Source organism: Phaenicophaeus curvirostris, chromosome Z (assembly GCF_032191515.1).
Source record: "Phaenicophaeus curvirostris isolate KB17595 chromosome Z, BPBGC_Pcur_1.0, whole genome shotgun sequence".
Lineage (NCBI taxonomy): Eukaryota > Metazoa > Chordata > Aves > Cuculiformes > Cuculidae > Phaenicophaeus > Phaenicophaeus curvirostris.
In genome coordinates, this window is record NC_091431.1 from 40323057 (window position 1) to 40350092 (window position 27036).

General features: G+C 42.6%; 2 protein-coding genes across 3 annotated transcripts; one reads left to right on the forward strand and one right to left on the reverse strand.

Moving 5' to 3' along the window:
• Nucleotides 1-256: 256 nt before the first annotated feature.
• Nucleotides 257-20046, reverse strand: ACER2 (alkaline ceramidase 2). 2 transcript variants are annotated; one of them, XM_069881210.1, is made up of 7 exons: nt 19906-20044; nt 15535-15639; nt 13668-13782; nt 12617-12758; nt 9262-9399; nt 2186-2323; nt 257-1548 (listed from the first exon to the last, which is right to left on the reverse strand). In XM_069881210.1, the coding sequence occupies exons 1-7, from the start codon at nt 20011-20013 to the stop codon at nt 1362-1364; spliced, it is 933 nt and encodes a 310-aa protein (XP_069737311.1). In that variant the 5' UTR covers nt 20014-20044; the 3' UTR covers nt 257-1361. The 2 variants fall into 2 exon arrangements, with proteins under 2 accessions (XP_069737311.1, XP_069737310.1); XM_069881209.1 differs by lacking the exon at nt 15535-15639 and having other exon boundaries at nt 258-1548; nt 19906-20046.
• Nucleotides 20047-22086: 2040 nt separating this feature from the next.
• On the forward strand, nt 22087-26847 carry RPS6 (ribosomal protein S6). Its single transcript, XM_069880470.1, has 6 exons — nt 22087-22200; nt 22991-23122; nt 23899-24109; nt 24514-24660; nt 25773-25930; nt 26704-26847. The coding sequence occupies exons 1-6, from the start codon at nt 22195-22197 to the stop codon at nt 26797-26799; spliced, it is 750 nt and encodes a 249-aa protein (XP_069736571.1). The 5' UTR covers nt 22087-22194; the 3' UTR covers nt 26800-26847.
• Nucleotides 26848-27036: the final 189 nt, after the last annotated feature.

A 27036-nucleotide genomic window follows, 5' to 3' on the forward strand; every position in this document is an offset into this window, starting at 1 on the left:
CGTACATCCAAATCCTTAACCCATCTACAACTCTGATATTAGGTGGAATGTAAGCAGACCCTATTTTCTCCAATACTGCACTCATTAGCAGCTACAATCACTAATACTTGAAAAATATGCCTGTACTTAGCATCATTTTTTAAACAGACCTTTCATAAATTGCTTGCAAGAACCATAGCCATTCCTAAACCTCAGCCCTTAAATACAACCCTAGAACTAACTGGATCCAGACATACCTGATCTTTATAAAACAGGTTGAAAACAAACAAAAAATTTGAATCTACTTTGTAAGAAACATAGACTCAGTGTCACATTTCTTTGCTCTCTAAAATCTAAGTCTTCAGACAGGTTTTTAACTGGTTGTCTTCTTTTTTTCTAAGTATAACTAGCAAAGCACTGGAATACTGTTTATGTCACTTTGCAATGTATTAGTTAGAAGTAATGTCTCAACTTAAACATAGAGCTAGGCATCTATGAGTTTTTATAGTTTAACCAAACCGTCAATCCATGCTGACCTGAGCTCCTACATAAGTTAATGCTTATACTTCGGTGTGAGCTCAAAGGCCAAATTCAAGACCAAACATGTCTGCAGAGGTAGAGAGGGATTTCTGTAACTTCTCCGTAAGAGACAAATATGCAGCATACAAATGTCCACAAGTCAGTGGAAATACAGAAAAAAATCAACCCCCTGAAGACCTATTTAGTTTTAGGGATTGAATCTTCTGTCAGCTGTTCCTGTATGTATACTGCCTAACTGCACTGATGCAGCTATACAGTTGCAAAACTTTGCACTGATCTTCTGTTGTACTAGGAGAAGCAACCACATACTCTGTGATTAATGTGATGCACAGCCAGCCTCCATGTAACACGCTAGGCTGAGAGGTGACCATGCATTGAGCACACTCTTGTGGCCACGTGTAACTACATCAAAATTAGTTGAGAAGGACACACAATGGCATGTAGGCATCTTGGACTGGCTTATTTTGCAAAAAAAAAGCCTTAAGTCAGAAGTTACAAAAGAAGTGAATCAAACACCAGAGGTGTTTACTGCAGAAATATCATTCCTTTACCTTGGTATTTGGAAAGAGCTTTTATCAAGAGAAATGCTACATTGAAAACAGTGCAAAACAAAGCCAACCAGAGAAGCCAGTGGTCACTTTAGTGTCCAAAAGCTTCCACCTTCCTGCTTTCTCTCTCTTTTCCAAATAAGGAGAGAACACACCTGCCTCTTCTTCCTATGACACCTGTAGTGCTGCATATCTTAGAAATAAGTTAAATATAACCCTATTCATTCATCATTATTTAAACACTGTCTGTGCTGGAATGCAATTCGAAACTCCATCCCCGTTCCATGGTCAACTTCACGTGATCTTCACAGGTGACTTCTTATGTGCGTAGAGGAGGGTAACGTAGGGAACCCCAATGAACGCCCATCTTTCACTGGGCCAGAACTTTATGACAGGACCCTGCTCAGGGATCTCAGAGGCAGCATCGAAGTAAGCAAAGCAGACACAGCCCAGGTATGCCGCAAGGCAAATCAAAATGTGCCTGAGAATAGACACACACACCCCCCACAAAAAAAGAAAAAAAATTAGTAACGTGACTCTAGTAAAGCAATCAACTATATCACCATGCCTTAAAATCAGTCTGTCCTTCACTTTCTTCCTGAGACTCACATAGGGTTGCTGTGTGCACTTTGCATGCAGGCAAAGAATACAGAGAAATCTACAAAACCATGGGTCATCCTTGGACTAAACTGGCTGCAGCTTTTTGGCCTCTCTGCATCTAACAGGTTTGTATAGTAATACTGAATATGGCATCTTGAATAAGATAGTACAATATGCTGGGTAGTAAAAGAGAAAAGGCATCAAATCTCTTCACTGCTCCCCAAAAGTGAACCCTCTGTTGTTACCAGTGGAAGTTCAAGCTTCCACTGTCACAGCTTCAGTTGAGAAGTACTGTGGGATATTTAGTAACGAGTAGGGTAATGAACTCAGTTACAGTTAATAAACTTACTGTCTAAAGAACCTTATCAAGCCAGAGGCTCTCCTAAATCTGCCACCTTGGACAGTGAGTCTTGCTCTGGGCTCACCAGGAATTCTCATGGACACCAGGCAGCACAGAAGGGTAATGTGGCAAGGATGTATGATATTTGAATAAAACTGTGGCATTTATGCACACTTACCATACGCAATGCAAATAGGGGAAGTTAAATGAGGACCATATCTCACAAAACGCTTTGTCACTGATCCAGCAGAAAAGTGCTAGCATCCACCAAAGACCTGAAAAGAGACCGAGTTTGTACACACGCAGGTTTTCACACCTAAGGAGAAAAACACAAAAAGCAGCTGTTATAAAAGCAAACAAAATTTGCTTTACAATGGCAGCTTGATGCCTTTTGGCTGTATACATTTTAGGATAGGATTCATAGTGTCAGGCATGCATCTTTAAAATAGCTCCAACATAAATGTCCTTAACAAAAGAACTTTACTTACAGTAAATACGGGTCTGATGCAAAGCAGCAGTGAGGTGACAAAACAAACTTTCTGATCAGTAGCTGTGTTCTGGGTGTTGTCTTAACCAAAGCAAAAATGGTGGGCATTCCCGTATCTAGGGAGGCGTATCTAGGACAACTAGTGATTAGTTACACATGCTGTCTGGTAACTACTAGTTAGGCAGCAAGTGCTCAGATTTGTTTGTATTTATCACTATATAAAGTGTGGTAAAAAAAGAACTGGAGGAGGTTTTCTTAATTGGTCAGTTGATTTTCACCCCCTTCAATAAATCAGTATTGTGCAATGTAATGCTTGCCAAGAACTAAGGTAGGAGCCTCTACCCACAGGGCCCAAAGCAGCATGCTTTAGTAGATGGCACAGGCATCCACATCTAAGGCAGAATTCCTCATGTCAACTAAGCTAGAGTTCTCTTCTGCCACAAGAAACCTGACTTGTTCATACAGAGGTACACCAGAGAGAAAGAAAACACTAAATATTTGCTGTAGTTACATGCAGTGTGATCTGCAGTTGACCATCGCTGAACATAACAGTGGATGCCAGGATATGTGCATAGTATTACCAGTGTTGCAGCTGACAAATTTTATTTCCATATATGCTTTTTTCTTTTCCCACATCTGGGAACTATCCTAATAACTACGCAGATTTGCTCAAAAGAGTAAAATCAGGAAAAAGGAGGCATTAATATAATCTTCAGGTCCCAAAAAACTATTAAGTCAACAATTTGCCATCTACCTACACTTGCTATTTTGGGGTTAGGTCTCTTGGTGCCAGTAAATGCACTTTTGCTGTTACTGATACTGACAAAGTAAAGCTAGACTGAGATGTGACAGCCTATGTGGACAAGGGAAGGCATGGCTAAGCTCTCCTGCCTTCTGCAATAAAGAAGCTATGGTTTGCAATTTTGCCTCCTGACTTTTTTTTTTTCTTGTTGTCATTAAAATCTTAGTGAATTTCCCAGGGATCCAAGAACCATTCAGTGCTTTTCAACAATTCTTGCTGCAATGAACTGCGCTTCTCAGATTACTGATGAAACATCCCAAAGCACTTCCAAGCCTACTAGTGAGATGACAGAATAACTTGTTTAAAGTGACTTGTTTGAGCTACATAGCAACAGTAAACCAATAAGTTGCATCTCTAGCCAGTATAACAAGAAATACTCAGCCTTCATCAGGGTTACAGGCCCCTATCTTCTTCCACATCCTAGGAAAAAAAACCTCAATGCCAAGCACCCCATAGTCCCTTCCTCTGTCCCAAGGTCTTCAAGATGGTTCCTCTAATCCACACTCATCTTCAGTGTCTTACACCTCTGGCAAAAAATTATTTGCAATGTCTCTATGCCTCTTCCTCTCCAGCAGAGGAATCAGATCACCAGCCAACCTTTCTCTCTGCTCCAACCCAGTCACTCCAAAGGATTTGACACTGAATCACCAGTTGTCTTCCACACAATTCTTGGTCTTACTCAGTGTATCTGAAATTTGAGCAACGTCTGGCAAACAGGTCCCCTAAAGAGACACTTTACCTTGTGACACTCAGAAGCAATTAAAATGTGTACTCCTGGAGGAGGGAGCTAGCATAGTCAAACATGTCTTTACTGTGTGCACTGCAGTAGTATTTATGGTCCCTGATCTTTATGTACGATTGTCCTTGACAACTGACTAACACAGTAAAGCACAGACCAAAAAGCTTATTGGTCCCTTCTGTCTTCCACACAAAATACTCAACAGCCTGACACCTGTTGTTCTCATTTTATATGTTTACAGAGTTCTAATTATTCCAACATTTACCACTAAGTGTCTCCACTGGCCACACACAACCTACAACTCACAGGCTACCTGCATTCACTGTCAGAGAAGTAGTAATGCCAGCTCTGTTCTCAAGCTAGAATTGTCACTACACCCTTCTGCAAACATGAGATCATCTCCATCTACTTGCTTGGAGGACAGTGGAAGAGAATGACTCCTGCCTCTCTGTGGTGGAAAAGCAGAATGGCCACTAGTAATGGAGCTTTGCTAAGGCAGCATTCAGAAAAATTAAGCATTCAGAAAAATTGAAAACATACACAGAGTGCACACTGTCCAGGAACACTTTTCTGAATGTATGGCAGGAGCAGCAGTACACCTGGCTCTGGTGTACTGCAAACTAAAGAATTACTACTTTTTTCCCTGTAAGGTATTTTTTTCACTCTTGAAATGCTATTTCAGTCAACATTTTAATAGGCATTTAGGATTAAGAAGCTCCTAAGGCTGAGCAGAAGGCATCTTTATAGCTACTGGATTAATGACAGAAAAACTATGAACTGCCTAATCTTGTTGACAGAGGATTTTCTCCAGCGTCCTTTGCACAAGTTGGTTTAAGGATCTGGCATTTCTTTTGTAAGCTGTCTAAATAATGTCACATTCAGAATCACCTCATCTACTTTCATTATTCAAAAAGTGCTCCAACTATGGGCTAAACTCCTAATCTCCTCCACAGACAAGATATCACAATAGCTGTTTTCATTACAAAAACACCTATATACATGCCACAAAAAAATATTACTCCACATAGCACATAAATAAAAATGGCTTTTTTCTTAGGCCTGAATTCTCTAATCCATTGGGCAAACCATGAAGACACAGTTAGAGAAGACAGGGTTTGCCTAAGATGGCTTCAGGACTGTCTGCGCTGCATACTGTAAAAAAACTTGTTTCTCAGAAGCAGTGTCTTTACATTTAAAAATGCTCAGAGGAGCACAAAGTAAAGAAAGGGTATGGAGATTTTTTAGTTGCCTATCAAGTTCCGGAGCACAGCTTCATAAACTCTTCCTTACACTCTTACGAGACACCCCAGTAAGAAATAAAACTGTGCCAAACCTTGGTTGTATCAGTAAATAAGGAGTAGACAAGGAGTAATTGGCAAATAAACATTCATCTCTGCTCCTGGAAATGCTGATGGGGATGTTGGTCAGAATACAACCAGGATTCCCCTTACTTACTTACCTTTATGTAAGATCCCCAGAGGTACCACAAGGCACCTTGCAGACTAACAGAAACTGTCATACAAAACATAACTGATTTAAAATTCTAGGACTGGGATCCTTGTGGACACCTCATAACTAGTTCCTTGAGGGCTGTCATTTTTTCTGAAGTGGCTAATGAGACGTTGATGTGGTCAGACACAGGCAAGAAAGATTTCACTGTGATGTGTAAGCTGGGACAAGCGGTCAATGCCTTGGCATACCCGTGATATTAGCAGCAATCACAGAGCAAACGGCCAGTGTTCTCATGCTTACCAGCTTGTTGAGACCTTAGAATCTTTACTAAGACCCGTGAGTTAATAAGAAAAGAATGCATTAGATGGATAAGGGGCACATCTGTGGTAAATAGTGGGTTGCACTCTATCGCTGTAACTGCGGGTTTCTCACAGGTGCAAATTCACTGGGGTAGCTGCTGACTGGATACAGAAACACTATATAAGGTTTGCATCCACTTAATAAAGGTGATCTCACTTGTTGCCTCATCGATGGGGTCTGTGCCTTAACCACTACAGTCAGAAGGAGGTCTTCCAGGACCTGTGCTACAGGCCCAGCTTTATAACAGTTCTAGTCCAAAATTTGTGAAGCTGTGGCGATTGACCTTGCTGTTTAGGCTCAGAGATGTAGCATATGGAGCCTACACAGAAGTTAATACTCAGTATTCTTTAAACTTGAACAATTTTCATAATGACTGTGTTATGATTTGTTCCTCACATCCCTATGTTTTTGTTGCTGCATCTTGAATTAATATTTCCGAAACAAAACATACCTTTAAACTCACCTTGCAGAAGCCATATTATTTCAGCTGCATTATGCATGCAAATACGTCTGAATTAAATATATCTGCCATCACACCCATAAGATGATGAGCCGAGATGTGGTTCCCTGTAAATATGACTTGGCAATGGGAAGAGGATTCAGGCCTAAGTCAATTAGCAAAGGCAGTTAAACAACCCCAGCAACGAAGAAAGCACTTTATAGGTTGGCTCATCGCATTTATAATATCTGCAATTACAATCTTAGCTACTGTTGCTATTGCCACTACAGCTTCAGCAGAGCCAGTAGTAGCAGGAATATTGAGTAATATAACACAAGAATTAACCATGCAAGCAAATATCAATGAGCAAATATTAACATGCTTAGATGTATTGGAAGAAGCAGTGATATGGTTGAGTGACAGGCAACGCGCAATTACTAGTCAAATGAAATTACAATGTGATCGGGAATATAAAGAAAAAATATTTAGGTGCTACACCATTAGTGTGGAATGATAGTATAGATACATGGGGTTTAAGATTTAACCCTTGCTTTGCAAGGATAACTAGCAGCGCTACAAGAATTAGTAAATAAAGGCATAATGGATGACATTTCTGATAGTGTGAAATGGCTGAACCTAAAAAAGTATTTTACTGGCTTAAATTTACAAATTTGGGCATTTGTTGGTCTCAGCTGCACTTGTGTTGTTTTACCTGCAGTACTCAGAATGACCTGGGGAATGATACAAGATCTCAGAAGAACTGAAGTCAAGGTCCTTGCTACCCTTGCTGTGACCTCGATGTTCCAAAACAAAAAAGGGGGAGATGTGGAAGAAATGTCAGATAAAAGCATGAAGCCGATACCAAGCACATTAGAATAAATATGATTAAAAGACCAGGTGCTCCGAACAAGACACACAGGATAATAAATCTTCAGCGTTTGAGAAAGTCAGGCTGGGAAAACCCACCTGGGAAAGTGTGGAGTTTGGATGTGACTGGAGACAGTCACAAGTGTGGGTGTAAAAGAAAGCAATGATAAATATCCTGTCTGGCTTCATAGTTCGGGAACTGGAGAGCTGTATAAATTTGCTCAAAAAAGAGGAGCTAGCACACTTTCCTAATTTTACTTCTGTAAGCCATGCTGATTAAAAGGATATGCTTAGAGAAAAACTGTGAGGTCTGTGTCTCCTTCATCACCACAGTGCAAGTTGCTGGATGTTTGATTAACTGCTTGATTCATTTCTACACAGGTATCACACCTTATATCCTAAAGAATATTTTAAACTTTAAATTACCTTAAGCTTTTAGTCAAGGGAGTAAGGGTGGTTCTGATTCAGAGTGGTCCTGATTCAACAGAATTCTGTACAAGATTAACACCAGTCTAGAATGGGAATAACAACAGGGAGTTTTGGTCTAACACATCCCAAACTTCAGCATGGAACAGAAGAAATTACTTCGGCAGCTTTTCTCCTTCCTCCCCAACATACCTTTTTCACACATAAATTTCTGCTGCAGACTGACAGGACTCAGATGCGAAGCCCCCTACTGACTGTGGTAGTAGAGAATGGGAGAATCACAGGTATTTTAAATAATGCTTAGATTAATCTTTCTCCTGCAAAAGGGATGACATGACTCCTATTTTTGGGGTTTACTAGAATATGCCTCATTAATCTCCTAGGCATTTTCTAAGCATAGCTTAAAATTATTTATGTATGCATGTATGTGTGTGTATATATATATATATATAAATATTTTTACCTATTGCTTTATGTTATTTGCCTTTTGTGCTTAGGAATCCATCAAAAAATATCACAGGCATTACATCATCCCAATGCACAATTAAGAGGGCCATTTGTTACTTGAGTTCCTTTTCAAACCACCAGTTCAAAAGAAGGTTTATCTATGTCCTTAATTCTTTCTCAAAAAAAAAAAACCAGACAGGGCAACTCCTTAAGATATAACCTTTCGGAAGAAGCTTTAAAAAGCAAATATCTGTAGGTATACCAATTCTTAGATTTGACTTACCAGTATTCAAACTTATGAAACACTAACTATTCAGTTAAGTTTCTCAGGAGCCTGGAAAACTGATATGTAGAGAGTTCACATAAATTATTCAGTGCCACAACCAGATCTCCATTTGCCCTATCAGTAGTTCCTTCATGCTCCCATCAAAATGAGACACTTCCATCAAGATTCTTCAGCTACTGACCTTCTTGTTTACAACTAACTTGCGTGGTGTTTCCTGAGCTTCTTTGACTAGAGAAATGAATGCTGCTCAGCAGGACGTCTAATGAGAAAAGACTCATGAACACCTTTTAAAGCATTGTTAGCAGAAGCTTCCACTGTACGGACAAGCAGTGGCAGAACAGGGTAAGGCATCAAACAAAATAATCTCCATTCAAACAGTTGCAATCACAATGCAGGCATTTGGTACTACTCTTGCTTCTTTCGATGAATATTTATATATGCAATATATGATATATATAATAATATATAATAATATAATAATATATATCATATTATCCACGTCAGATGACACAGTGGCTAAAGATTCACAGTACAGCTTTGAGGGCTGAAACGTTTTCCACATGTACTTGGGCCGTGCTCCACACTCCCTCTAGTACCAGACTGTGACCATGCAATCACCTCACCCTTAAGCAGACTGTGCAGCAGAAGTTATGTTAATAGAGCAAAACCCTTGCCCTGATTCCACAACGAAAAAATACATTTGAGTTAGATCAGGTTGCGGCAAGAGATGTCACAAGAAGACAGACAATACCTGATGGAGTATGATGGCCTAGGAAAAAAGAAAAAAAATCCTTGCTAAAAATGTCTGAACTGGTATAGTAAGTTTATATTAAATCTGTACTTGCATTTCTGATCTGCCACCACAAGCACTGAACTCAGATCTAGTGTATAGATGTAGTGGTCTAATGATCTCAAAAGGCAACACTGCAGTCAGAAGAAATGCACTCACCTCTTCAACTCAGCAATGAGCAAAGCTGTGCAGGGAAAACCCAGGGTCATCAGTGAGATGTTGTTGATGGCAGGCTTAATGAAAGCGAGGCAGGTAGTAACTCCAGACAAGACACCAACAGCAGCTTTAAATCGGCTCCTGAATAGAGTTTTTTGCAGCAGAAAAACTTTTAATTATTAAACCTAGAAATCTTAAAACTGTTTAAATACTGTAACAAAATTCAGGTTTCTCCAGGTGTGTTCAGGAGGTACAATGACAATGTGCATGACATGTATGTGGATTTTGCTAAGAGTTGTATGTGCATGCAGAGTTCTGAAGCAGCCGTATGTATGTGTACACATTTATGTATACGCATAAATTTGGGGCAAAACAACCCTATGCAGTGCTACAGACTGGGAGAAGTCTGGCTGAAAAGCTGCCTGGAGGAGAGGGACCTGGGGGTGTTGGTTGACAGCCGACTGAACATGAGCCAGCAGTGTGCCCAGGTGACCAAGAAGGCCAATGGCATCTTGGCTTGGATCAGAAACGGCGTGACCAGCAGGTCCAGGGAGGTTATTCTCCCACTGTGCTCTGCACTGGTGAGACCGCTCCTTGAATACTGTGTTCAGTTCTGGGTCCGTCACCACAAGAAGGATGTTAAGGCTCTGGAGCGAGTCCAGAGAAGAGAATGAAGCTGGTGAGGGGGCTGGAGAACAGGCCTTATGAGGAACGGCTGAGAGATCTGGGGTTGTTTAGCCTGGAGAAGAGGAGGCTGAGGGGAGACCTTATTGCTCTCTGCAACTACCTGAAAGGAGGTTGTAGAGAGGAGGGAGCTGGCCTCTCTTCTCCCAAGGGACAGGGGACAGGACAAGAGGGAATGGCCTCAAGCTCCCCCAGGGGAGGTTTAGTCTGAACATTAGGAAAAAATTTTTCATGGAAAGGGCCATTGGGCACTGGAACAGGCTGCCCAGAGAGGTGGTTGAGTCACCTTCTCTGGAGGTGTTTAAAGGATGGGTGGACAAGGTGCTGAGGGGCATGGTTTAGTGATTGATAGGAGTGGTTGGACTCGATGATCCGGTGGGTCTTTTCCAACCTAGTAATTCTATGATTCTATGATACTAAACCACGGTTTCAAAACCCAAATGCCTAAACTTCCAGTCATATTATAGTCCAGTTTATTTTCCTTCACTTCTAAGCTTTAAAGATACTGAAAACTACAAGGTAAGTAACAACATTAACCAAATTCAACAGTAGGCGAGGTATTCCCACACTTCATAATGAATACAGTTTAGTATTTTCTTAGCATAAATGAAATCAGAACTGGGAATAAAGAATACATTTTAGTACATTCTTAGCATAAATGAAATCATAAGTGGGCCTTATATGACAGCCTGACACCCTTTAAATTAAATACATGTTAACTGTTGTTTGAACTTCAAGTTTGGACTTTAAATAACTCATTTGCAGTCTGTGACAGGACTACAGCAGACAGAGGATCATCACAATGCCCTTCAACTACAGGTCCTTAGCTTTATAAAACTAGATGCAGTGCAAGGATGGCTATTCTGTCCTTAATTCTAAGTCTGAAGTAGGGCCTCGGTACACTTGTGCTACATCATTCCCTGGCCACAAGTATCATCACTTGTACCTATCCCATTCCATCTGCCTTTTGCTTTAAAGTTTTTCTTTCTGCTGGAAGTCAACAAGTTACCTAAGTAGGAAGTTCTGATCTGATACGAATGCCTTAACGACTAAAGATACCACAAACTGCTCATGGTAGAAAACAACCAATTTGCAGCATTGAAAATTCAGTGTGTGATGAAGGAAGCAAAGACCACAGTGGCAAGCACAGAATAGATAGAATATTAGAGGATTAGCTAGGCAAAGGAAAAAAAAAAACAAACCCAAAACCAAAACCAAGCCAAAAATATAAACCAAACCTGTTCCGAGTTAGGTGTTGTTGCCTAGTATGTCTTACTTCTGTGCACTTCAGAGAGCAATCAAGACCTCAATACGTAACTCCCTTGACAGAATCTAAAGAGCATTCTGAGAAATTCAGGATAGGGGGCATCCTTCACTTTGTCTTACTATTTTTATGAATCAGTTATAACCTGGGAGATTGCTATTTATAGTTTTAATACCAAGTTAAACAGAAACAAGATTTCACTGAGAAAGTGTTACTATTCCTCTCAAAAATTATAAAGTTCAACTTCTTGGACTATACTACGAACCTACCCAGCACACTATCAGAAGATAGTGATAGATAGTGATAGATCGATCCCCTTCAACTTCTGAAGAATAATTTATGTGAAGTCACAGAAATTCTTCAAGACTCTGAACTCTTCCTCACTTGAATTAAATGTAGACAAGTTATGCCATCGACCAAAACACCCCAGTAAAACCTGTTTGCTTGTTAAGCTGATGTTCTGTATTAGCGCTGTGTTGCAATATGCAGAAGTATGAATTCACACCAACCTGACAAAGCCATTAGACTGCATAGACTGCACATGGTAATTCAAGAAACGATTTTCTCAGTGTGAGCTATTTTGAGGAACGGTCCATCTAGACACCATTCTACCTACTCCCCACTTCACCCAGCAACTTCAAATCAGCCACATCAAGGAAAAAAAAAACACTGACAAAAACCCAGATAGTAACAATACAAGAAGGCAAGAGGCAGAAGTCTTAGCAATCTTCTAGCAGTGTTTCTTAGGGAATAACATTGGTGCTGCCATTCAAGCCTGTCCATTACCTCACCTTCTTTACTGCATTAAAAAACACATACAAGATTATAGCAAAATTTTTTAGGTGTGACAAAACACAAACAGATTCTTTAAACTAGCTACAGCATGCTTTTTTTTAATCCTCCATTTAAAAGAAAAGAAAAAAAATTTTACAACAACAGGCTCTATAACGAACACTTCACCTTTGACTACTTAAACATCATCCTTAACCACTGTCCTAAATATTCAGATGAAAATTCAGCTGGCTTCCCTAACTCCACTTGTATGTATACTTTAGGATATATAACAGGAAGAGGGGAAGAGGTTTTTTCTTACTTTACCTCAGCGGTGACTTACATAAAGTAATCATGTAAAGGTCTCCCTAGAATCAAAAAGAACAGGCCCATCCAGAGTCAAGTCACCTCATCCCAAGATCTGAAGTTACAGGGCATAAACACCACCATCAGCAACTGCAGACTCAGGAATTTGGAACAAAATGGTCTGAGATACAAGCAACAGGAAGAGAATGGAGCGAGAAAAGATAGAGGCAACGGTGGTAGGGTTGGATGATAACTCAGTGACATTATGTGCAGGTTTAGGTGTTAGCATTAAGAAGTTTCAAGAAACATGAAAATGTATGATTGGATTATTACCTGTCATTCCGAAAAACTCTGGGCAGGTATCTCCTAGGGAACCACATGGCAAGAGCACACATCAGGACCCAGAGAATAGCCAGCTCATCCAGCATCTGTCCCAGGAAACTGAGGGTGGCATGAAAGTAAACAGATCCAATTCCTGAAAGAATCAATCAAAAGACAATAAGAATAGCTGCAGTACAGTACATACTAAAACACACTGCTTATGTTCAGAACGTCATAGCAAATGGTGGACATGATTTGGTCTAGGAAACGTTAAAAAAAAGGAAAATCAGAAAACAAAGGACAGCTTCCCTAAGAAGGCAATCCAAATCATCAGCAACTCAAAAATTACAAAGCAAACAGATTACCAAAGCAGCAGCTAAATTGCCAGCTCCTATTAGAAAAGTAGGTCTATGTAAAAAAAAAAAATTAAAAAAAAATCAGTTGGTAAAGTTAAATGCAAAACTAATTAAGAAATAGAATCCAAATGCTCCTTCTGAATTTTCTCAATCGCACAAGAACAAGTAAGATAAAGATAAAGATGAACAGCAGTATCTGATAACTACTACATGACATAGGTTTACAGGTGGAAAGTATCACACAGGGCCCTGATTATATCTTTAAAAGTTCCCAGTGCCTCCAGGAATTAAAAACCTTAAACATCTCGCATCTACAAAACAGCAGAGCCTTTGGGCCTCCTCACTACAATGGAAAACTTGTCATTTTCTTCAGTTGTGCAGCGCACTTTCAGCTCTCATTTAAGCAACAACACAGGAAGGAGACTCAGCGCTGCTGTAGAGTAAGTCCAGGCATAAACAAAAGAAGTTATGCAGAAGAAGGACAGGAAAGGAACCGGCCTAAAGTCAAAGTTCCCACCAACCTCAAACCATAAAACATACTTTTCTTTCAGAAACTGACAGGCTGCTTCAGCTTCAAGCAAATGCAAGCAAACTCCACCATAGACATCACACTTGCTTTGTTTTGCAACAATCAACTGCAAGCAGGAAAAACTGATTTCCTCTCTCAGTTCACACAGTAGCAGGAAAACATAGACTAACCAACTTACCAACCACAACCAGCAGAGTCCATATTAAATATATGCCACTGTTGAAGCAGGTTGCATACTGACGGAACAAGTACATACATATTGGTGGTAAAATAAAAAACAAGACGTTGCTTATCTAGGAGGAGAAAAAAAAACAGTATCAGAAGGATAGAAAATAAACAAACTGTAAATATTAATAGGATGTCTCAGACATCTATAGAAAGTGTCACCCAGTGAAGCCCCAGCTCAACAAATTATGTCCCTTAGTTTCTGCCACAGCTGAGCTGTCTTTGCAAAGCATCAACTTATGTTGCTTAACATCATTAAACTAATGCTATGATAAACTGCATAAAAACTTTAAGCAGTATAAAATGTGACTGGTCACATCTTTGAAATACTTTTCTATTCCCAGAGGAGTTCTATTGAGAGTCTACAAATACTCCAGACTGTTGGAATTCAGGAAGCCTAAAAGACCAAGCAGCTGAGAAACAAGACACCCTGGCGAGTGACCTGTCCTCTCAATGGCTGTCAAGACTAGCATGAAAACAGCACTGTAAGTATTGGCACTACACAGGGCTAGTCAAGCTTTGTGGAAGTCAAGTTATTGAGCAATAACTGGAAGGCCTGAAATACAAAGCTAAGCTAAAAGAGCTAAAACCCTTTCTCTGCAAGGTAAAGAAAGCCTGAAGCTGTAAATCCTCTTATGCTTCATTTCTTCTCTTGGTTCTCCGCTACAGAAACAACTGAATGTGAATGAAAACTAGTTATGGGAAAATGAAAAGGCAGGTAATATTCAGACCATTGCTAGCTTTTTTTTTTTTTCATTTAATATGTCAGAGCTGAACAAAGACATATTTTCTCTTACTTACTAACAATCCAAAGTAAGATTCTCTAGTTAAAAGTTGAAAATGGTTTAGTGGCAATTAGCAGGAGTTGTCACTGTAGTGATAACTTGGTCTTCCCTGGAAGGAGCTGCCAGTGCTAAGGGCCAGCCGTGGCTTTAAAACTCAATAGTTACGGAAAGACACTACTGCTGCTTCTCAGCGGGACAGGGGACAGGAAGAGTTCCCCAATCTCAGCTTCCTCTTGTTCTCCTGTCTAGCCCAAGCACGAGAGAAAGTCATCCCTAGCAGCAGTCCCCTAAAGCAAACAGAGAAAATAACTGTGGGATAAAAGCACTCCTTTGGGACAGATGCCCTCTTTGCAGAGACTTAACCTTTTACTGACACTAATGAAAATGCAGAGGAGAAAGGATTCACAAACAATATACGAAGACAGAATTTGTTCATTTAGGTACTGTTTGATGTCCACCACTCAACAAGGCCTGAGAACAGAGCTTATGATGATTAAGATGGAGACACTTCATTTAACATTTGCAGGGCTCATCAAAACATACTCCTAGGCTGGCATTCAAAATGACAATAATCATAGAAGCAGTTTCTCAGCACCATCCCTCATGCTAAATGTACATCCTCACAGGCAAGCTGTGCGTCTTTCCAAAGTCCTGGCTTTTACATTTCATTAACATATTTAGAAATGAGTTATCACCCACACAGTTTATAGCTGCAAATACTATGAATAACTCTGCCAACGGCACCCTGGTAACAGCACACAGCACGAGCAAAGACTTGCTAACAAAGAGGGATCCTCGCAGTCATGCCACAACACCGACCAGTCACACCAGAAAACAGTACCACAGCAACCTCCCACTGGACTGTCCTTTCTGAACTGATGCAAGGGTTCAATTCTTTTTTCCATTTTGCCATGTAGGACGCCAGTCTCATAAAAGATATGAAAAACCTGGGGGGGCACCAACTGATGAACAGTGGCATAGACCAAGCACCTCTTCAGCAGGAATAAAAGGACTCTTTTTATAGAAATTCTTCACCCCACCAAGGTGGAAAATACTGACTTTGACATCCACAAATGAAGATGGTGGAAGGTTGACAACAGGGGCACCTGGCAATGTCAGAGTACAGGATATCACATAACCCTGGAGATGCACAGCAAAGACCAGAGAGTTATTACTAAACTAATATCCTATTTTAGTGATTTTAAGAGGCAGATCAATTTGCTTAATCCATGTAAAATAACCTACACGTACAAGTAAACAGGCCCAATCAAGCATCTTCCATTCATAAAAAAACCAACCAGCTCCCTACAGCAGAGACCGTTACCAATACCGGGAACAGAAACACGGACCAGGATCCCAGTGTGCAACATGCTAATTACAAGCACAGACCAGGAAGGCTCCCTTCACCCCAAAACAGGTAAGAAGCGTACACAGTCACTGGCAGCAGGGATGACGGAATATGAACAAGTTCTCTAGGGACCTGGGAGTGCTCTACACATTTTAGGCTTTTAGTCACAGTTAAGCCAAAGAAAAGTGTCAACTGGGAAAAACAGAGAATTACAAACAAAGTGGTGTGGAAGAAAACCTTTCCACCTCTACTGCTAGAACTGAACAACAAAGAAAATTAGACTAAGTAATTGCAGTCCATTAATATTTGGCTAGAAAGTTGTTATTCAGCCTAGGAACAAGATGACAAAGGAAACACACCTACGCACTATACCAGTAGCAACACAGATTCATAATAATGATTAGACAACAAGGATAAGATCCTGCCTGCAAATGCATAAAAACCCTTGCAATCCGAAGCTTGGCCATGACTTGCACCCTTTGCAACCATGTGAGTTTCCTAATATCATAACAGTTGAAATAATTTCAGTACTGAACTTTCTATTAAGTTTTGAAAAAATGTTATAACTGTGTATCTCGTTCATGCAACAGCTTAGTTCTGTTTCTTATATTCCACAAATAGTATTTTCAAAAAGTTATTTTCAAAGCAGGAATCTGGAAAACTTTTTGAGACGCAGTGCTTAAATTCTCTTATGTTCAAGTTCAGCGTCAACTAGATCAACACTAGAACCGAATTGCTGGTTTTCACTCTCTCATATCAGCCTGGCCCCCTATGAGGATCACATTCTTAGATACACTGCAACTACTAACACTGTCCTTTCCAATTAAGTGAGGGCAGCTATGCATTTGGCTCTGGTTTCAGAAAGTATGTTGCATGTGCAATATTTTACATAATACACAATTGGCCTGCATGGTTTAATAATGTGCAATTCCACTGCTGATAGGTTAAGATTAGTACAAAAATTAATAACAGGAGTACAGAGAATTTCATTTGGGATCTGCAAAGGGCAACAATTAAGCAGAACTATTCTGGAAAAAGGTAAGCAGCCTATCAATAACAGTCCATCCTCTGGCTTCATACAGTTCTGGACCTTCAGTTTTAATTTCCAACTACTTAACCATGCAAAACGAATACAGGACATGGACCTCAGAGGGAACACCGGCGGCTCGCTCAGATTCTGACCACACAACCTCATTCACACCTGGCCACAGTCATGACACAGTTTGTTGCCTGCGGTCCTACCAAATCTCAAGTATTTTTAACTACCTGGTAGGCCTCCCAGACAGAAGCTACAGCATTCAACCAGCATCGCAACACTTATTGCACTACCCCTTCATGAGGAGAAAGCAAAACTGGACTAAGCAGCTGTTGGTTAGTTCAGACGGTTTGCATTGCTATATGCTGATCCATGAGCATGCCACTCACATACATTAAAAGCCTTCCACAGCAAAAAAGATGTAAAGAGAATATGAGCATTCTCTCACACTCTCTAAATCTATTTACTAGCTTTTAAAATTTTTCTTTTAAATTTGTATGCTACTAAGGAATAAAGGAAGAGGAACAAAAATACTGACAATTCCCTCTTTAAATGAAAACTTGTTAAGAAATACTTATTACATGCACAACTGAACTCAATAAACTGAACTGCAAAGTGCTGACTTTGTAGCAACAACAAAAAAAGTTACCATTTCCAGATGTTCAAAACACAAAACCCAGTTTTTTTTGTAAATACTTCTGCACAGGATAAATTCTTTTGATCACATGAAGGCATTTGGTTATATGCTGGAGTAGGGTTACACTGCATTGGGACACATTACTTTATTCATTTCAGGAAAAAATATATAAAACCAAAGAAAAAGCTAGTTTTACTATAAGTATTCTTTCAATTAGAGTTTCAAAGTGCTTCATGGCTTCTTTATTGAAACAGTGTAAGACCTGAACACAAAATCACATCCACCTAGCTCATGTGTTTTAAAAACCTTAGTCTGATCATTTAGTGCAAAACCTCTGACCAGATATTCCTCTGCTGATTTAATCCTGTTGAGCACTTTGATTTGCTTTTTAACTAAAACAAATTAAATTTATGCATGACAGACGAAGAATAACACCCACCAGAATAAATAACGGGGTTTTTTAAAAAAAAATATTCTTTGGATAAGCTGTTCCAGCTTTGTGCTTATATGAATGTTGCATGAGACCTCAACCACCACTCTGACCCCAGCCATGACAGTTTAAGATACGGATTAGCAAGGTTTTAATCTACAGTTTAAAGACCCAGATGTCAGATTCAGGTCTGCTGAAAAGTCCTTCCTGAAACTTCCAGACAGTTTGAGTCAGAGTCAGAATGGAACCATCTTAAAAGGAGTAAGTCGCAGACTCCACTTAAGGTGCCTTCTAGAGTAGGGCCAAAATTTTGCAATTATACTGTGAGCATCTGGCTTTTTTGAGACACAGTCGCAGAACCTCATCAATCTACTGCAATTCATTTAACTTTCTGAGACCGTCTTAATACTCAGAAGCTGCTAACACAGAAATCAAACCCTTACAATGACTTGATGCAGATGAAGAGATGCTAAACATGACTACCTTCAAGACAGTCTCTTTTTTCTCCCCTTCTGGTGTGTAGATCACTGATTGGCACACAGCTGCTGCAATACAGTGGATTTCAGGGCAAACGTTTTGCTTTGCTTCTCTGTTAATCTGTCTGGAACCTGTTATTCACGCAGACATACCAGCGACTCCAAGCATTTTGCAAGCTTCCACATTACTGCTTATAAACTCAGTCCAGTCAGAAGGATATCCATCCTCCAGCATAACTGGCTCCAAAACACACTTGCTGTCTTCAAGAAACTTGTTTATCCTGACCTTTTCCTCCCTTTGTTTTTGTCACAAGTGACATCAGACACAAAGAAAGCAGACAGTTTCCCACACACACCCTCAAACTTCTCCAACGACATAGACCAGCCACCACCCAGATGGCTTCGGTAGCAAGCTACGAGTAAAAAACACGGGTTAGTAATGTACACCAAGTGGCATGGAATTACTTGCTCTATACGTGCAGCATCTTCCATGATATGGTCCAGTGAGTGAGTGAGTGAAGCCAGGCACCTACTTCATTCTTCCACTGGACGTTAGCATTCAAAGAAACACAGCTTGAAAGCAAACGACAGCTCAGACAAGGGTGGAATTTGGGAGAAAAAAAAAAAAAAAAGACCATTTTGAAGAAGAAAGAGGCAAAGCAGAAACCCTAGCTCCTCGTTCATGCACACACTACCCACTGTAGAACAGAAAATAGACACGATACTTGCAGGGTTCATTCCTGGCCATGTTTTTCATGGAAAGGCAAACTACCAGAAAGCCTGATGCATTATCTCACTCTGGGGGATCTGTCTGTCGCTGCAATTCTTTACACAAACAGGATGCAAGGAGCATTGCTCCCCTTCCAGGATGCCTGGTACAGGACAGTCACGCTCTGTTGCTGGGGATATGTTTTCACAAGTTCTCCCCAACAGCTGATAGGTATTGGCATGGTGCGACAGGACTGAGACATGAACCACAGCTTACTGGAAAGAAGCAACAATCACATTAGCCCTCTTCCCTCTCCTCTCTGCAGCTACTTTCTTAAGTAGATGACTCTTCTCCCAAAACTATATTGATGACTTCATCCTGCAACCTTAAGGCAAATCACCCTCGAAAGCTTTGCCTCCTTGGAGCCAAACCTACCAGGCTGAAACCCAGCTTCGCCTCCAAACACTAAGGCGTTTATTCCCTCGATCCACGACTGTCTCGCACGCCGTGCAGCAGGTGACAGCTGCGCAGAGGAGGAATCCAGCACCGACAGCTCTGCGCTCGGGTGCGGACAAGGAGCAGGGCTGCACGCTCTGTTTTACAAAAGAGCTTTGTCGCCATCCCCCTCTCGACCCCCCCAGGTTTATACCTACACCACCAACCCACCCCGTACGTCCCTCCAGGCGTACGAAGCGCTGGAGAAGGAAGAAGCAAGCGTGGGAACGCCGCTGGAGCCGGGCTCTCCCCGCTCCTCCTCCGCCGCCACGCACCGTGTTGTAGAACTCGGCGATGGCGGGCACGATGGTGTAGTTATCCTCGCACCAGTCCACCTCCGAGCTGCCGGCCCGCAGCTGGTCCCACCAGAGCGCCGACCCCATCCCCTCCCTCGCCGCGCTCCGAGCGCCCGGCGGCCGCTCCGCCTCCCGCGCCGGCAGGGGCGGGGCAGCCCGACACCGCCCCGGGACACCGCCAGGCCGAGGGGGCGGCGCGGGCCGCGGCTCGGGGAGGGGGTGTCCGCCCCGTCGGGGGATGGCACGAGCAGCTGCCTCTGCAAAAAGGGGAATTCTTTTATTTAAGCTAAAGTAGACTGAAAATCATGGAACGGATCCTGCTAGGAGCTATGGAAAAGCACACGGAGTCCATGGGTGATTAGAAGCAGCCAGCAGGCCTTCACCACGGGCAGGGCCTGTATGACCAGCCTAGTGGCCTTCTGTGATGGGGCAGCAGTGGACACATGAAAACCAGCAGATGTGATCTATCTGGACTTCTGTAAAGCCTTTGACACGGTCCCTCACAACATCCTTCTCTCTAAATTGGAGAGCAACGTATTTGATGGGTGGACTGTTCAGTGGATAAGAAATCGGTTGGATGGTCGCATTCAGGGAGTAGAGGTTAATGGCTCAATGTCCAGATGCAGATCCGTGACAAGTGGTGTCCCTCAGGGGTCTGTACTTGGACCGGTGCTGTTTAATATCTTCATCAATGATACAGACAGTGAGATCGAGTGCTCCCTCAGCAAGTTTGCAGATGCCACCAAGTAAGTGTGGTGCAGTTGTCACAGCAGAGGGACAGGATGTCATCAAGAGGCACCTGGACAGGCTGGAGAGGTTGGCCTGTGAGAACCTCATGAGGTTCAAGAAGGCCAAGAGCAAGGTCTTACACGTGGTTTGAGGCAATCTGTGCTTTTGATATAGGATGGGGGATGATGCAGAGAAGGACTTGGGGGTGCTGGTTGATGACGAGCTTGGGATGTTGTTTTGGATGTTTTGGATGACATGAGACAGCAATGAGCATTCATAGCCCAGGTGGCCAACCATATCCTGGGCTACATCAAAAGAAGCGTGGGCAGCAGGTTGAGGGAGGTGATTCTGCCTCTCTATTCCTCCCTTGTGAGACCCCACTTGGAATTGTGTCCAGTTCTGCAATCCTCAATGTAAGAAGGATATGGAGCTGTTGGAACAGGTCCAGAGGAGGGCTATAGCGATGATCAGAGGGCTGGAGCACCTCTGCCATGAGGACAGGCTGAGAGAGTTGGGGTTGTTCAGCCTCAAGAAGGCTCTAGGGAGACCTTATAGTGACCTCCCAACACCTGAAGGGGTCCTACGAGAAAGTTGGGGTAGGACTTTTTAGAAAGGCTTGTAGTGATTGGACTAGGGGGAATGGGTATAAACTGGCGAGGGGCAGATTTAGACTAGACATTAGGAGGAATTTCTTCACTCTGAGGGTGGTGAGGCACTGGCACAGGCTGCCCAGGGAGGTTGTGGCTGCCCCATCCCTGGAGGTGTTCAAGGCCAGGCTGGATGGGGCCTTGGGCAGCCAGGGCTGGTGGGAGTGTCCCTGCCCGTGGTAGGGGGGCTGGAACCGGATAATCTTTAGGTCCCTTCTAACCCAAACCATTCTATTAATTTTCATCTCGTGTAATTGTATTTTTTTGAAAGTTAGACGGAATGTCCCTCTGACAGCATGGTTTTTTTTGGGGGGGCAGTGTATTTGCAGGCACGGCTCGTTCTCTGGAGATGACAACGAAGCGCAACCCGCGCCGAGACCTCCCTCCCCCCCCAACTCCCTCCGATCGCAGCTTCTCCCCGGCTCCAGCGCAGGCTCGGGCAGCGCTGGCTCCGAAGCTCCCGATCAGCAGGAGTTTCGACCGTTGTGAAGTTCCCAAGTCGGAAAGTCACGGGATACGCGTCAGGTTCCTGGGAAACCGCACACAGACGCGCCAGCCCGGCTCGTCTCAACTGCTCCGCCTTGCAGCAAAGAGCGCACTCCCACAGCCGGCGGGGCACATTCGTCACGCTCGCCAGGCCGCGAACCTTAGGCAAGCGCAGGGACTCTTTTCTGTCACGCAGCACAGGCGGCAGGAGGGCGTGCTCATCCGCCGGCCGGCGGGAGGCAGCCGGACCCCGCCCCGCCCCGCCCCCTGCCGGGGAAGCGTCACTCGCCATTGGGCGCCGGGGTCACTCGGGGCAGGCGCGCGGCTCTCGCGAGAGCTGGCGGGTGTATGTGCGCGCTGAGGGCGGAAGTGCGGCCTTTTCCTGTGGCGGCGCGGATCGGCCAGGATGAAGGTGAGGCCGCGCCCGGGAGAACCCGGGAGCCCCCGCCGCAAATGGCCCCGGCGCCGCGCGTAGGGCCGCTGGTTGGCGGCGATGGGCCGCGGCGGCGGGGCTGGAGCGCGGCGGTGGGGCGGATGGCAGCGGATTGCTGGCGGGGCGACATGGCGGCCGCGCTAGCCCCGTGCCTGTAGCGGGGCGGCCTCTGCCCCCCGGTCTGTGTAGCTCCGCGTTCCGGTCGCTCCTTCGCTTAGAAGGCTTTTAACGACTGCCGTGGCGGGGATTTAGCGGGGAGGCACGGGCTGTGCCCGCGCTGATACCGGGCCGCGCTTGAAGGGGGAGTGCCAGGAGGTGTCCCCGAGGCTCCGGGTTTTGCAGCGGCTCCCGAAAAGCGCGAGTAATAACCAGCAGTCGCCGTTCACCCCGTTGGGTTAATTGTGCAGCTTTCTAAAACAACATGTGTTACAAAGGGCTTGCAGAGGAGCAGGGATCAGGTGTCTGCTGCGCTTGCCTTGATTTGCTTACCTGCAGTCTGTTAGAAGGTAATGGAGTTCCAGCGGCGATTAAGTTAGTTTTATGTGTCCTGTAGCCCAGTGTGGCCAAGGACAGACCTGCCTGGCTTTCTGGATTATGATAGAGACAAGTTATGGTTAGTAAGCATTCGCATCATCAGATGGGGAATTTCAGCTTTGAAATGCTGAGGTGTAGCTAGCACGTAAATGCTAATTTTTCTGTTAAAATGTCTCGTGGGAAATTTCAAGTGAATCTATTAACTGTTTTTTTTTTCTTTCTCTTACTTCGTTAGCTCAACATCTCCTTCCCAGCCACTGGCTGTCAGAAACTCATTGAAGTGGATGATGAACGCAAGCTGAGGACTTTCTATGAGAAACGAATGGCCACGGAGGTTGCAGCTGATTCTCTTGGCGAGGAGTGGAAGGTAAAAAGTGTAGAAAGATGTGTCAGAGCTCTGTTCAATGAGCTTAAGTTAGAAAATGGATGCAGCATGTAGTTGTCAAACTGGAGTGGTTGTATAGTGTGCCTTTGGTTGTGTTGAAAGATTTTTTTGATAGATAGCAGAACTTGGTGGTTAGGGTAGTCTGTTCTGCTTCTATTTGTCTTAAGTTCTTTTGATTTTTAAGCCTTGTGTTTAGAGTTCCTTGCTGCTCTCTGCAGCATTTTTTTGTTCTTTGGTTGGGTGCCATCTTGGTATTTAGGATGAATTAATTTTGTACTATAGCACAGCCTGTTCCTTGTTTACTGGATGAGTCAGAGTTGTTCATGTTATGTTTGAACTGCTGATAGAGCATGAGAACTAGCGTGTAGGGCCTGGTGGGTGGATTTAGAATAGTTGATATGGACAGTCTAGCTGAATTTGGGTATGTGTGTCTTTTCTGCTGCCACCTCCACATAGAAGCTGGTAAAAGCTTTACTTTTCCGTTTTATCCATGTATCCCTACTCTAGTCTCTCATGTTTATGCAGATTTCTAATTCGGAAGGGTAACAGGCTTTGGTTCTTTCACAGCTGTTCAGCAAAATTGGGACCAACACCGTGTTTGTTAAATAATTCATTTGCATTGGCAGTACTAGGGACTTCGTGAATGACGGGCACAGTAACCCATTGCTATAAACAGTATGTTGTGATATCTGCTGCTTCTCCTTGAAGTAATGGATATGTGTGACCGACTAAGAAGTGGTATTTCTTTGTTTTCGTAGGGCTATGTTGTCCGGATCAGTGGTGGCAATGACAAACAAGGCTTCCCCATGAAGCAAGGTGTTCTGACGCACGGGCGTGTCCGCCTTCTGCTCAGCAAGGGCCACTCCTGCTATCGCCCCAGAAGAACTGGAGAGAGAAAACGCAAATCTGTTCGTGGTTGCATTGTTGATGCCAACCTGAGTGTTCTGAACTTGGTCATAGTCAAAAAGGGTAAGAGTTTGGGTGGAGCAATCAATAAGTGGAAGGAGGGCACCTAGGAGGAGCCTACTTGCTAGTGGCTGAGAAGTTCAGTAGCATGCAAATGTAGTTTCCACTTTAGAGCATGAATGAGTCTTGAAATTCTGTTTCGAGAATTACATTCTTCTCATTTTGAAAATGCATTGTCGTTTTAAAATGGTCACTGCAGCAGTTTTATTGCTGCCAGCAATTGGATCATGTGAAATCAATAAACTGTATCTAGCTAGAAGTGGTGTTATCACCAGGTGAAACCCAAGGATTACCTAGTATTACCTTGAGGTTTTGTGCATTTCAAACTTAACATTGAAATTCAGTAACAAAGCAAGTGTTAAGTAGATGCAGGATTAATTGGCTTGTTTAAACTTATATTTTCAAAGGTGAAAAGGATATTCCTGGGCTGACAGACACAACTGTGCCTCGTCGTCTTGGTCCCAAGAGGGCTAGCAGAATCCGCAAGCTCTTCAACCTGTCAAAGGAGGATGATGTTCGCCAGTATGTTGTGAGGAAGCCTCTGAACAAAGAGGGTAAGTAAGGTCTCAGATTTTGGAACTCTGGTTTCTTGTTAGTATCTGTGAAAAGGTGCCTAGCCCACTGCAGTGAATGAAGCATGCAATAATAGTAGATCCATGAATTGACTGTAAGAAGTGGTATGTTTGAGGTTTTTTTCTCCTTTACTCCTCTCTTACCTTTCCATCTACTTGGCACAGTTAATTTTAAAATGTTTGATAGAATCTAGAGTGGTGCTTACTAGTGGTTCTAAGAATTATCAAAAAATAATTGCTAATAAAAGAAGGTTGAATATGAGGTGGAATATTTTTAAAAATACACATTTTTGAGGTGGAGGAAGAAAAGCAATGTGTAGACAACCTATTAAGACTTTGGTTTTCCTTGTTGCATTTGACAGTCTCCAAAAAAAGTTCTTACTGGGAGAGCTCTATTTTGTTTAACACCTGTGTCTAACAGTGTGAAATTTTTGTTTTGGGATGTTCTGCATTTGATAAGTGAGCAGAAAGTGTGAGGAATTTCAGCAGAAAGGACATTATAAAGCTGAGGCTTTGAAAGCTTGTAAGGTAAAGGACCACTATTTTCTGCATTGTAGGAACTACTCTGTCTATAAAAGCCTGTTAGTTGTGACTGCTGAAGTTAGGCAGGATTGAGTAAGGAGATTTCACAGATGTGTGTGGTGCTAAGTTCTGTTTGCTGACTGTGGGCTTACGTAGGTCTGTTTTTTGGAGATACACACCAGGCCTCTGAAGAGAGCTTTTCTGATGCTGAAAACATAATGCCTTTTTCTGAAAGGTAGATGATGATTTTCCATATTTTTTAAATATGTCTAGGGGAAATTATTTAAGACGGGCATGCTGAGAAGCTAGGAATTTTCACGAAAATGCAGGGAATTTATAGAGTCATTACATAGATTTCTGGTAACAAGTCATACTAAGACACTAATTTGTTAATACTACATCTGTCAGTAGCTGATAATGTTCCCTACGAAAAGAAGTTGAACTCTCTGGAGAGTTCTGTAGTATGCAGAACAGCAAATGATGTTAGTGTAACACTTGCTCTTAAGTTTGCTAGATATTTAGGCTCTTTGGAAGATAATCTGCCACCGCTGCTGATGTGTAATGCTTTTTAGGCAAGAAACCCAGAACCAAGGCTCCTAAGATCCAGCGTCTAGTGACACCTCGAGTTCTGCAACATAAACGCAGACGTATTGCTCTGAAGAAACAGCGCACTCAAAAGAATAAGGAGGAAGCAGCAGAATACGCAAAGCTCTTGGCCAAGAGAATGAAGGTGTGTTTGCCTTTGTAACTCAGCTGTATGGAATACCTCATACCCCAGAACCAAGGGGTTTGATAAACTTGACTGTACATTTAAAGCTGCTCTGAATAGGAATGCCTGAATGTGAGTACAGACATTGCTCATCAAGTGTTTTTGTGAGCATTCCTATCCATTTTTGCCAGTCTTAAATTAATTGAACTGATTAATTTCTTCTAATCTAACGGATACCTGATTTTCAAGAAAATAACAGTTATGGGCTGTCAAGGCAAGTTTTTCAGTAGCAGTTTTAGTGGAAGTGAATTGTAGTTTAACTCATGCCCCAAGCATTTGAGTGATTGCCTGGAAAAACAGGATGCAGCATTTGACCTGGATGGAAGTTAACTTGGCAAGAAGCCATGTGTTTGGATGCGTGTACCTGAAACAGCAGCAGCTGCTGAAGCAGTAACATTGGAGTATTTGGCACAGTAGCTCCATCTGATGACTTCATACTGAAACTGAGAGTAGATAGACTTCAAGTATGTTGTCAATTCTGCATTAGTATTTTTACTGTAATTCTGGATTAATCCTAATTTAAAGATGTAGGACTGTACAGGTTTGGATACTTACAGAATTCTGGTGATGTGGGAAGAAGGGAAAATATATTTTGCTTAATTGACTTAGGAGCTTGTTCTTTCTGGTAGCTTCCTTGAGGTTGCATTTTCCTGGTTAGTTCCTTTGTCGATGCTTTCAAGTGCTTGATGATGTATAATGTCTCAGTACTCACTTCACACTGATTTGCTTTTCAGGAAGCCAAGGAGAAACGCCAGGAGCAGATTGCGAAGAGGCGCCGGCTTTCTTCATTGAGAGCTTCTACATCTAAGTCTGAGTCAAGTCAGAAGTAAAGATCTGCATGATACTAAAAATAAAACCCTTTTTGTGGTTAAACTTCAGTATGAGACTTCTGGTGCATATTGTTACTGGTCATCTCTCAGAATGCATAGTGGTCTAGACTGACTGTGTCTTGCAGAGCAAACTGGAACCACAAATACTGGTCTTGATTCAGTTCTCTCTTGAGAATTTTGTTGCGGTTGGGGCAATCCAGGGAGGTGGATCTGCTTCGGTTGTGGGACCATTCATTT